Raw genomic sequence first — 10,874 nt, forward strand, 5'->3', positions numbered from 1 at the left:
GTTTCTCTGTGTCACTTTCACCAACTAGATAAGTGAAGGAAGGGAATTGCCATTTCTTCGCGCTAGTAACAGGGACTCGGGCAAAAGGGACTTGCTTGCTGGCCAATTGAAAAGAGAGCGCAGCTTTTTGTATCCGTTAACGTAGCAGAGGTTGTACAGGGTGTGTACTGTGTGGCGGGGGCTAGCGTAGCCCCCGAGTGCGGGTCACTAGCTCCGCTTTTGGGTGTCCGTTTTGAGCAACCGTTTGTTATGCCTTTAAAGAAAAAGCTTTAACCGAGGGCGACGTTCCATCCATCCTGGTGCAGCAGCACATCCACATGTAATCATCGTTCAGTTCCTGTGTCTAACCCGAAAACTCGCCGGAGAATCCAATGGCCAGTGCGCTCCACCCGTAGGCCCGCCGCACGTGTCCGTGCATTGCACCGCATCGTCGCACCGTCTGTATACTGTGCGCGCACTGTGATTGTGTAGTTGTATTTCTAATTTATTGTCTTGTTTTACTGTGTTTCCTGTCCTGCCGACTTGTACCCCGTGTGAAAGCAAGCGATTTTCGAAGCAACCTAATCATACCCGGGAAAGGGTCCACGCTAAATTATAGAGCATAAACAAGCAGCAAAATCTCAAATAAATACAATCACACGTTAGCCATTTAAGCATGAATTTCACGTGCAACAGAAGAACAGAACCCGTTCCAGTGGCCATCCGAAACACAGCTGCTGGCAAGCACGACGCGACAATCGGGATCGAAGTGATCTTTTTTTGTGCATGAGAGCATTGCACAGCAAACAACAACACCCATAGCAACGGTAACCACAACACGGCGCGTTCGTCCCGTAATGTGCATTTTCCATGTCACGCGCTTCGAGTTGCCCAACAATGACGCGCCACACGGTCTACCACTGCTAGGTGCTAGAAGAAAAGCAAGCAGCGAAAAAAGCGTCATCGCGGCCAGCAGTTGGAAGTGTTCCGCACCTACTGTAACGAGTAACCATTCGCATTTTGGCCGACTCCGTCTGCGTCCGAAATCTGCTTCAAAGTGGTCAGTGGTGGTGGTTGGTGCGCGTACTGACCCGCTTATGCAACTCCCGCCGATTCGGTGCAACTGTTTGCTTCTTTGCCTGCCTCGGTCCTGCCCAACGGTCTAGTAACGGCAATGAGGCACACGTTTCGGCAGATTTCAGCACGGCAAAGCGCTGCTGTGTGATCAATATCCTGCGGTGCCCTGCGTGTCCGGTGGGCCGGCGTTTGCCTCGGTTAACTGCGAACTGTGCGACACACACACAGGGACTCTGTGCACCGGACCAGCCGGACCACTAGACAGGCCACAGTGTGCGGACGGACGTGCCCCATCCAGCAACATGGGACTGTTCGACAAGTTGGCCAACATGTTGCGGATGAAAAAGGAGCAGATCAACATCCTGGTCGTCGGGCTAAACAACAGTGGCAAATCGACGATCGTGAATCACTTTAAAAATCCCAACGAACGGACCTCGATCATCGTGCCAACGGTGGGATTCAGTGTGGAGCGGTTTGAAAGTAAGTGAGCATGTGGTGGGGTGGGGCACTCGGTACCCTGTCCCATCGACACGTTCGAGTGCCCGAAACCGAAATGAAACATCAAGCGTTATCAAGGACATATCGATTTTACCAACCGCACCCCGTAGTAGTGTGTCCAAAGCGGCCCGCTTCGTGTACGCTTCACGAAGAAGCCGTTTTGTTTTTCTATTTACACTGTTTCCCGGCACTCTGTGTGTTCACATCAAAATATATCGCCCCACAAAAAGGGGTGGTTGACGAAGGAGTGCATCAAAGTTATCATCGCTTTGCGCGTCTATCGAAATCCAACGGTTCCTACGCTGCAGCAGCGAGTGATTTATTCAAATCTACCCGATTACCTTATCTGGCACACAACGAGAACGGGCGCGTAGGTTGCCTATTGCTGGCTATTTATCATCGACACGAGACCGGTCGCGTACTGCTCGTAAAGGTCGTCCATGTGCCGAGTGTGCGTGTTGCAAAGGCCCAATGCTTCCAGTTCGCCCCGGAAATTATAAAATCAGTCAGGTCTTGGCAAGACAAAAACCAGCCTGCCTTGGTCGAGTAGACAATCAGAACAGATAACCCTTCGGCCTACCTTGCGCCTAGGACTGTGTTGGCGTCCTGAGATGAGATAATTCAATGGCAGTAGCGCCTTGAATTACGTGATCAGTGTGACTTCCGACAGCCGTCATAAGCTGAGCCGGTGTTTGATTGGCTCGACCGACTACTTATCTTATCGATTGCCATATTCGTCGCACACGTAGCAACTGCAGATTTTCAGACCTTCTTTGGACACTTTTGAGCACTTATGAAGACTTTATTCTTTTCGTATGCAGTGTACACATTGCTAATCTGATAGAACCGTGCGGAATTTACCGGGAGTTTACTTGTAGTCGGTTGTGGTGCGCACGTAGACATTGCCAGACGGCATGGAAACACGCTCGATTCCGTTCGGGAACAGCTTGTCGGCGTCCTCCTCGCTAACACTCGGCAGAATCATCACCTTAGTGCCCGGCTGCAGCGGAATGAGAAAGCGAATGCCATCGTTATCGCACATGACCGGAAACGGAAAAGGGTCCGCGAGCTCTGACTTACCGTCCAGTTCGCTGGAGTCGCAATCACCTTCAACCGGTCGGTCAGCTGAAGCGAATCGATTACGCGCAAAATTTCACTGCAAATACACAAACCCCAAATTGAGATCGGCCTCTCCCCGGGGCAGCCCGTCCCGTTCCCGCCAGAGTCACTTACTCAACGTTACGGCCAGTCGAAGTCGGGTAGTGCATCGTCAGGCGAACCTTCCGGTCCGGACTGATGATGAACAGCGCACGAACTGTTTGGCCCAGCTCAACGTCGTCCTTGTCCTTTTCGTCGAGCATTCCGAACTTGACTGCCAAAGCACGGCTCGGGTCGGCAATGATCGGGTACGGGAAGTTACCGATGATGTCCGGGCAGTACGACTTAATGTCCTGTGTTTAGTGGCCAGGAAAGCGTAGGTAAGAAGGTGAACGTTCCCTAAAGCTGCCCATCCAGAGCTCTTACATTGACCCAATCTACGTGGCACTTGAGGTCGTCCACGGAGTGCGCCAACACCTTCACGTTGCGCTTAGCAAAGTGCTCCTTGTGTACCGCGATCCGCCCGAGTTCGGTCGTGCACACCGGGGTGAAGTCGGCCGGATGAGAGAACAGAACGCACCAACTAATGTGCCGCGACCGTGACACAGTAAGAGATTTTGCATGGCTTTTAGAGATACCAGCACTCCCACAGGACACGCCAGGATGGCCAGCAGCATCTTTACTTACGAATCACCAAGCCAATTGTAGAAATCGATGGGCCCCTTCGTGGTTTCCGCCTGGAAGTTGGGGATCGTTGCACCGATACGCATTGTGATAGATCTCGAACGCCGGATTGCACTGAAAACGATGATCGACCAAACACGTCGAGTTCTGAAAGTGCACTGAAAGCTGGTTTCGTCGCGCCAAACGCGAGAAGATAATTGTCCAATAATGAGCGTGTCCCGCTCGCGCACTTTATTGTCTCGGCGCAATCTATGCCGGGCTGCGGTGAATCAGAGTCGAGCCGTGATTGCCTTGCACAAATACAGCTCAGCATGTTGGATTTGGCGATAAACCAGGATTGTTTTGAATGTCGTTCCTTTATCGCTGCGCTCTTTTCGAACATTGCATTCCATCCTTTCCGTTTGCACTGAAGAAAAAAGTTTGCCTTCTAATTCCAGATCAGGGAGTCTTCTTTACCGCGTTCGATATGTCCGGAGCAACACGATACCGCAGTCTCTGGGAGCACCATTTCAGATCGTGCCTGGGTATCGTTTTCGTTATTGACTCGAGCGATCGCATGCGTTTAGGTATAGTACAATCATCGGCCATCCTTTCCCATCGGGACGGTGTGAAGCTGTATATATTTTTAATTTAAATTTCTCCCGTTCGGCAGTGGTCGTGAAGGACGAACTCGAGATCTTACTGCAACACCCCGACATCGCTAACCGCCGGGTGCCGATCCTGTTTTTTGCAAACAAAATGGACTGCACGGACGCGTTATCGAGTGTGAAAATTGCCGCCGGACTAGGGTTGGAGAAAATCAAAGACAAACCGTGGCACATCAGTTCCAGCAACGCGCTCACTGGTGAAGGTTTGCAAGACGGAGTCCAGTGGATGGTTCACCAGATCCGAGAGTGTGTGGCGAACAGTAAAGAACATAGGTAGATTTCCTGTGGGCCGTCCAATGGCCTCCGAACGTTTGCAATAAATGCGTGAATATGGATAGTTGTTCCCAGTTGGGGTCCTGTGCTTATAGTTACTGTACATTAGAGTTTGTTTTTTCTTCAACTATAGTACAGGTTGATAAGTTTCAGATAATTGTGTGTTCCACATCAACAGTTGCGCTAAAATTTGATTTGAAAATTTTCAAAAGGATCTGCGCGAACTGCTCGAATGACCAAATCGAGCACATTGCGCTCGACGCACAGCTGATTGTCAAAACATCGGCATCGCAATTCGAGTGTTAGTTTGTTTTGGTTTTGCATAACACGACCGGAATCGGATTGTTTGGTCGCTTCTACGTTCGGAAACTCCCGTTTTGCCTCGGAATTTGGAAACGACCTTGTCGACATGGCTCCGGTGATGCTTAAAGGAAAAAATTATGCCCTACTAATAGGGGGCATCGTAGGTCTCATCGGCTTGGCGTGCTACCCGATTATCGTCCACCCAATGCTGTATCCGGAAGAGTACAGTAAGTTACAATGACCGTTCCGACATTCCGAGGGTTCCGTTTTTTTAATCCAGTTTTAACACTAATCGCCACACCACAGAAAAGCTACAGAAAGTCAATAGGGCGGGCATCCAGCAGGCCGAAATTCAGCCTGGCAGTAAGTGATCGACAGCCGCTAATTCTGTGTTTTCGGGCTGAATCATATGTGTTTGCTTCACCGTTTGTTACAGATATGCGAGTCTGGAGTGACCCCTTCAAACCCCGGGAAGAAGATAAGCGATGAATAGGCTTCCGATTGGCAAAATGGTGCGCTTCACTAGTCAGCAAAATTATAACTACCATCCATACTCGTTGGCCTGCTGCGGCCGGTACCGCACGGAGAAGCATGAAAAAGTATCTTAGTGAATGTTTTACAATAAATTAACCTGTATCAGAAAGGGCAACGGATCGTACCGCACATTTGCTATATTTAAAAAGAAATATTACGGCTCGCTCGAAATTAGTAAAAAAAAACATAGAAGCACTGGCAACACTGGCCACACGCAATTGACGTACGGCTTTCGGCGAAGTTCAGTTTATGAAATCAGTTTATCGGCGAATTTCGTAGAAAGTGGTTATAGAAAGTGTTTCCTGTGCGACTACTTTGATTGAAAGTTTCGTTTTGTCCGCTGCCCAGTGTTAAATCTTATTTTCCGTAATGGCGCACCATTTGACCACCGTCGCCCGAGTGGCCTCATCAGCCCTTGTGGGAAACCTCAGCAAAACGGGTACGTATTGTCTCTGTCCCGCAATCCGTTAACCCACCCATTTGGACTTTGGCTCCTGGTGCACTGAGGATGCGCTTGACGGCACAACTCGTATGTTTATCTCCTTAGCTCATGTAGCAGTTATTTTCAGGGTGCCATTCTATATCGCCGCTCCATTTCGTCGTTAATCTGAAAACTTCCTGCTGTCCATTTTGGCGAAGCAATCTTTTGAGGTTCGAGAAAGGGGGCAAGTTCAAAGTCCAACCAGTGGTTCTCCACCAACACATGAGCCCTTCCTGCCGACAAGATACGTCATCGCACGAGACGGAGGCGGTTTGTTGTGACATCGCCGGTGCATGTGTTGCTTCCTGGAGGACCGGTGTCGCCCGGTGGCCTTTCGTTATCAGCAACCATCGGCATCGGCCAGCCGTCGATTGGACGGTGTATTTTTGTACCGAGCGCCTAATCGCTTGATTTCGCTTCGATGATTGTAACCTGCACCACCACCACCGGATGGAGGTGTTATTTCACAGGCCAAATTAGTTGGCCAAATTTTGTTGAACAACACCGAATGTTTCCTAGCATGGCGGTTCGCTTTCACTGATTTTCGTACCGTTTTCGTCATGTAGCCTCGCGCAGTATCAGCACAACCGGTTCCGTGTACGACCCACGCCGTGTGCCAGACAAAACGGGCAAAAATGTCGTCCTCGTCGATGGTGTACGTACGCCGTTTCTGACATCCGGTACCGACTACTCCAAGCTAATGCCTCACGAGCTGGCCCGCCATTCACTTCTGTGAGTTTCGTTTCGTGTCACAGAAAGATTTAGCAGGGTTTCGTGGAAGCCCTGGAAATCACCGGGTCGTTTCGCTTTTATTCATTCACCCTTTCGCAGGAGCCTTTTGCGCAAGACGAAGGTGGACAAGGAAGTGATCGACTACATCGTGTACGGGACGGTCATACAGGAGGTGAAAACTTCGAACATCGCCCGCGAAGCGGCCCTCAGTGCCGGTTTTAGCAACAAAACCCCGGCCCACACCGTCACGATGGCTTGCATTAGTTCGAACCAAGCCATCACGACCGGCATCGGGCTGATCGCGACGGGAACGTACGACGTGATCGTAGCCGGCGGGGTAGAGTTCATGTCCGACGTTCCGATCCGCCACAACCGCAAGATGCGCTCGCTGATGCTGCGCGCCAACAAGGCCAAAACCATGGGCCAGCGGCTACAGCTGCTGTCGACCATTCGTCCCGATTTCTTCGCTCCAGAGGTAACGCGCCTGGGTGGGCTTGGCTGCTAATAGGCTGGTTAGTTTAAAGTGTTCTTTTTTTTGGGGTTTTCTCTGTCTGCTGTCTCACAGCTGCCAGCGGTGGCAGAATTTTCGTCTGGCGAAACCATGGGCCACTCGGCTGACCGGCTTGCGGCTTCGTTTAACGCTTCGCGCCAGGAGCAGGACGACTATGCGTTGCGCTCGCACACGCTGGCCAAGGACGCACAGGACAAGGGCTACTTCACCGATCTGGTGCCGTTCAAGGTTTCGGGCGTTGACAAGACGATCGAAAAAGACAACGGCATTCGGGTATCGTCCAAGGAAGCTCTGGCCAAACTCAAGCCAGCGTTCGTGAAGCCGTACGGTACGGTGACGGCTGCCAACGCGTCCTTCCTCACGGACGGTGCGTCGGCCTGTTTGGTCATGGCGGAGGACAAAGCGAAAGCGCTTGGATTGCGCCCCAAGGCGTACCTCCGCGATTTCCTGTATGTCTCGCAGGATCCCATCGACCAGCTGCTGCTCGGTCCGGCCTACGGTATTCCGAAGCTGCTGAAAAAGGCCGGCCTCACTCTGAAGGACATCGATTCCTGGGAAATTCACGAGGCGTTCGCCGTAAGTCCTTCGCGATGATGGTTGGTTGGTTGTGGGTTAAGCCACCGGAATCGCTCTTTCCGGTTTCCACTGCTCCGTTACAGGGACAAATCATTGCCAACCTGAAGGCGCTCGATTCGGACTACTTTTGCAAAAACTATCTGGGATTGAACGAGAAGTTTGGCACACCCGACCTGTCCAAGTGGAACAATTGGGGCGGATCGCTGTCCATCGGCCATCCGTTTGCCGCCACCGGCGTACGCTTGTGCATGCATACGGTAGGAGGCGGGCCAAACCTACCAAACAAAGGCTACCGCTTGCTATTGGGATCGAACTGAACATCGCTTTGCTCGCTCTCTTTTCCGTAGGCCAATCGTTTAGTGCGCGAAAATGGGCAACTCGGCGTTGTGGCGGCCTGTGCCGCTGGTGGCCAAGGCGTTGCGATGCTACTGGAGCGGCACCCGGATGCGAACGCAGAGTAGCGTAGCGCCGACGTCGACCATTAACGCGCACAGGGTAGCCAAAACAGGGGACATCTAGCAGCGGAGTTTAGCAGCGTCTGTGTTTATCTTTAACCATTTTTTCCCATTTAAGTTCTGGGCACATCCGCACCGCAGAAGGGCTCGAAGGAGTGAGCCGGGTTGGTGCCGAAAGAACTTAACCGTCCCAACGTACCCCTTCTCTTCTCAACCTTCTTCGGAGGCGCGAAAAGGAACGGAACCTTTTTTGTCACTGATTGTCAAATTATCTATTTTGTCATCCAACGTGGTTTGTAAGCGTAGGTTTAAATAAATTTATCTAATAATCTAAGGTCCAACCGACACAATTTGTCCAGTTTAATTAGTCTTTCGCTTGCCCTCTACTTGTAGTCTCGTTTAGATGAACATTCCCTTTACCAAGGTGAGTGATTGCCTGAAAACTGAGTGATTGAATCGTCCTTCAAATTGAGTTGAACCGATTGACCGTCTGCTTTCTTATATCTGAACCCAGCTGCGGCAGAATACGTTGACTGTTCCAACTTCCAGGCTTCGTTCGGTTTGGAAACCATATTTATTTCGATTTTTAGACATTGTTCAGGATACTGATACTTTTATACTGAAGACGTTTTTACCAGTGTGCCTATGAATGTGAATATTTTGCTGCGCAGACTAAACGAAGCCAGCAGGACAGTATCATCCTTTTTGCTGTTGGTCCTTGTTGTGGGTTTTACCATGCGTTTTCAGATTGGTTGATGTATGGAACGCTTTGTCGCACAATTTACACTTAAAAGGCCGTTCTCCGGTGTGATGACGGATATGTCTTTTAAGGGAACCTGTTTCATAGAACTTTGCGGGACATTTGGGACACTGATATTTCTTGTCCTTCTCTAGCTTGGGTTCGTGAGTTTTCTTATGTTGCTTCAAGCTGCTTGGGCAACTCAAGACTTTGTTGCATATGTTACACTCTACGGGCTTGCAGGGCACCTTCATGCCAGCGTGTGTTCGATTGATGTGGTACTTCAGCGACGGTGCATTTGTAAATTTTGCAGCACAAATTTCGCACATAAAAGGCCTTTCACCGGTGTGCGTACGAATGTGAATCTTGAGCTGTGCAGGTTGAGCAAACCTAGCCGGACAGTAAGTACATTGATGCTGTTCGTCCTTGTTGTGGATTTTAGCATGCGTGTTCAAGTTCCCGGATGTATAGAACGCTTTGTCGCATACTTTACACACGTAAGGCCTTTCACCGGTATGAAAGCGGATGTGTGTTTTAAGGTAAAATGAGTTGTGGAACTTAGCGGGACAGTGTGGACATTCATATTGTCTGCCAGTGGTATGAAGTCTTTTATGTTTCAACAAGCTGGTAGAGTTACTGAAAGCATTGTTGCAGATTTTGCAAACAAACGGCTTTTCACCGGTATGATGGATGCGGATGTGAATCTTTAACTTGCCTGGGGTCAACAACTTGGCAGGACAGAGCGGACATTGTTTATCCTTGTTATGAATTTTGATGTGTGCTTTAAAGGTGGCGTTTGAAATGAAATTTTTATGACAAAAACTGCACTCAAAAGGCTTCTCTCCGGTGTGATAACGAAGGTGGTCAACTAAACGCTGATGTGCCACAAAACTTGCGGAACAGTGGGGGCATTTATGCTGCTCGTTCTTGTTGTGAATTTTCCTGTGTTGGTACAATTTATGTCGGGTTTCGAACTCGTTGTGGCAGATTTTGCACAGAAAAGGCAGGTTATCGGTTTTAGCGTTTTCCATTGGCTTTGGCACGCCAACTTCGGGCAGGATTTGAACTGTGCTCGGAACAGGAGACTTGGGACACTGGTTTTCTTCCTCTTTGATATTCGTTTTTATATCCTCATGCGTTTCTGCATTTATCCGCTGTTTAGGTACCGTTTCAAGAGGATCCCCTTGCTCAAGAGCCTCTGATGGAAGGTCATCATTCTGTTCCAACTTTACTTCCGGCAGATCAAGACCATCGCCGTTATCGAACTCGTTCGCTATCTTTGTTTCTTGAGCACTATATGTATGATCCAAACAAATGTTATTGATATTATTCGTTTTAAGATCCTGCTCATGCAGCGAAATCGACGACATGTCATTAGTTTGTGGCACAAGCTCGTTGGAACCGCTCGCTGATTTGCCTAATGGCGATTTACTCAATTCTGCGGCAAATTCGTTCAGAACTTCGTTGTTTTTAATACACTGGTAACGAAACAGATAAAAGTTTTCGACACGTCTTTTGCAAACGGTACACAAGACCGAAGAAATGCCTGTTAAAGGCATGATCTGAATAAAGACCAAATAAAGTATTTTTATAATCGACACCAAAGCGGTGCTATGCTCCGTCGAAAGATGTCTTACCTGAACGCTTGTACAATCGAAGATTTTTTGTATAAGATATTTGCCAATTTCGTTTTGCTTTAGTGGTTCCGAAGCCAGATCGGGCGACAGGCACAAACGACACACGCTCGAGTTCCTGGAAAGTAATACTCTTTTGGTTCTAACCAATCCAAATTACTGGCCCGATGCAACTTACCCGGAGGACAATGCTTTTTTGAGGTACATGATAGTATCCATTTTCACTGGCAGTTTTAACACTTCTTGATTCTCGTTTTTACTAAAATGAAATACCGCGACTGCCTTACATTGAATTAACTCAGAAACACGAAAAAACAGTTATCACTACTTCGTTGCCTTCTGGAATTGTGTGAACAGTAAACAATCACAAGTTTGACGTTTCTCGTGCTTCTTGATTCGATTTCGAAACGTCGTTATTATTGACTCGTGCTGCGTATCTCTTTCTGGGAGGACACACGATGCATAACTAGGGAGCCACACGATGCATAACATATAACATAACATAACAAAATTTGACACTTAATCGGTAAGCATGTGTCAATATAATAAAAATTTATAGTTAAAATTAAAAAAAAACTTCACAAATAAGAACTTACATTATCCTTACGTTTGTAAACAAACGCTCGTTGTTACGTGTTATGTGTTATGTTTTA

General features: G+C 48.8%; 4 protein-coding genes and 1 long non-coding RNA gene across 5 annotated transcripts; 3 read left to right on the top strand and 2 right to left on the bottom strand.

Annotated features, from left to right (window-relative positions):
* Nucleotides 1-1,178: 1,178 nt before the first annotated feature.
* On the top strand, nucleotides 1,179-4,260 carry LOC128269020 (ADP-ribosylation factor-like protein 6). The gene is made up of 3 exons (XM_053006353.1): nucleotides 1,179-1,536; nucleotides 3,774-3,902; nucleotides 3,989-4,260. The coding sequence occupies exons 1-3, from the start codon at nucleotides 1,359-1,361 to the stop codon at nucleotides 4,258-4,260; spliced, it is 579 nt and encodes a 192-aa protein (XP_052862313.1). The 5' UTR covers nucleotides 1,179-1,358.
* On the bottom strand, nucleotides 2,345-3,483 carry LOC128269019 (peroxiredoxin-6-like). Its single transcript, XM_053006352.1, has 5 exons — nucleotides 3,340-3,483; nucleotides 3,079-3,235; nucleotides 2,788-3,005; nucleotides 2,635-2,710; nucleotides 2,345-2,554 (listed from the first exon to the last, which is right to left on the bottom strand). Exons 1-5 carry the CDS (start codon nucleotides 3,420-3,422, stop codon nucleotides 2,423-2,425), a joined length of 666 nt encoding a protein of 221 aa, XP_052862312.1. The 5' UTR covers nucleotides 3,423-3,483; the 3' UTR covers nucleotides 2,345-2,422.
* Nucleotides 4,261-4,567: 307 nt separating the features above from the next.
* Nucleotides 4,568-5,207, top strand: LOC128267996 (small integral membrane protein 20). The gene is made up of 3 exons (XM_053004980.1): nucleotides 4,568-4,786; nucleotides 4,866-4,922; nucleotides 4,996-5,207. The coding sequence occupies exons 1-3, from the start codon at nucleotides 4,666-4,668 to the stop codon at nucleotides 5,046-5,048; spliced, it is 231 nt and encodes a 76-aa protein (XP_052860940.1). The 5' UTR covers nucleotides 4,568-4,665; the 3' UTR covers nucleotides 5,049-5,207.
* A 162-nt stretch (nucleotides 5,208-5,369) lies between these two features.
* Nucleotides 5,370-8,192, top strand: LOC128277290 (trifunctional enzyme subunit beta, mitochondrial). Its single transcript, XM_053015734.1, has 6 exons — nucleotides 5,370-5,532; nucleotides 6,141-6,306; nucleotides 6,406-6,781; nucleotides 6,872-7,393; nucleotides 7,477-7,650; nucleotides 7,741-8,192. Exons 1-6 carry the CDS (start codon nucleotides 5,463-5,465, stop codon nucleotides 7,852-7,854), a joined length of 1,422 nt encoding a protein of 473 aa, XP_052871694.1. The 5' UTR covers nucleotides 5,370-5,462; the 3' UTR covers nucleotides 7,855-8,192.
* Nucleotides 8,193-10,027: 1,835 nt separating this feature from the next.
* Nucleotides 10,028-10,496, bottom strand: LOC128268737 (uncharacterized). The gene is made up of 3 exons (XR_008269162.1): nucleotides 10,400-10,496; nucleotides 10,225-10,339; nucleotides 10,028-10,149 (listed from the first exon to the last, which is right to left on the bottom strand). It is a non-coding gene; the product is annotated as an uncharacterized LOC128268737 (long non-coding RNA).
* Between the last annotated feature and the right edge of the window lie 378 nt (nucleotides 10,497-10,874).

This window comes from Anopheles cruzii, chromosome 2, assembly GCF_943734635.1.
Source record: "Anopheles cruzii chromosome 2, idAnoCruzAS_RS32_06, whole genome shotgun sequence".
Lineage (NCBI taxonomy): Eukaryota > Metazoa > Arthropoda > Insecta > Diptera > Culicidae > Anopheles > Anopheles cruzii.

Excerpts from the sequence above, each read along its gene's own strand:
- LOC128269020 (XM_053006353.1), top strand. The coding sequence starts at position 1,359 with ATGGGACTGTTCGACAAGTTGGCCAACATGTTGCGGATGAAAAAGGAG. Across the intron at positions 1,537-3,773 it reads CAGTGTGGAGCGGTTTGAAA|ATCAGGGAGTCTTCTTTACC; the intron begins GTAAGTGAGCAT and ends TTCTAATTCCAG. Across the intron at positions 3,903-3,988 it reads GAGCGATCGCATGCGTTTAG|TGGTCGTGAAGGACGAACTC; the intron begins GTATAGTACAAT and ends CCCGTTCGGCAG.
- LOC128269019 (XM_053006352.1), bottom strand. The coding sequence starts at position 3,422 with ATGCGTATCGGTGCAACGATCCCCAACTTCCAGGCGGAAACCACGAAG. Across the intron at positions 3,006-3,078 it reads GCCACGTAGATTGGGTCAAT|GACATTAAGTCGTACTGCCC; the intron begins GTAAGAGCTCTG and ends CACTAAACACAG. Across the intron at positions 2,711-2,787 it reads TCGACTGGCCGTAACGTTGA|TGAAATTTTGCGCGTAATCG; the intron begins GTAAGTGACTCT and ends GTGTATTTGCAG.
- LOC128267996 (XM_053004980.1), top strand. The coding sequence starts at position 4,666 with ATGGCTCCGGTGATGCTTAAAGGAAAAAATTATGCCCTACTAATAGGG. Across the intron at positions 4,787-4,865 it reads GCTGTATCCGGAAGAGTACA|AAAAGCTACAGAAAGTCAAT; the intron begins GTAAGTTACAAT and ends GCCACACCACAG. Across the intron at positions 4,923-4,995 it reads GGCCGAAATTCAGCCTGGCA|ATATGCGAGTCTGGAGTGAC; the intron begins GTAAGTGATCGA and ends CGTTTGTTACAG.
- LOC128277290 (XM_053015734.1), top strand. The coding sequence starts at position 5,463 with ATGGCGCACCATTTGACCACCGTCGCCCGAGTGGCCTCATCAGCCCTT. Across the intron at positions 6,307-6,405 it reads CTGGCCCGCCATTCACTTCT|GAGCCTTTTGCGCAAGACGA; the intron begins GTGAGTTTCGTT and ends ACCCTTTCGCAG. Across the intron at positions 6,782-6,871 it reads CCGATTTCTTCGCTCCAGAG|CTGCCAGCGGTGGCAGAATT; the intron begins GTAACGCGCCTG and ends GCTGTCTCACAG.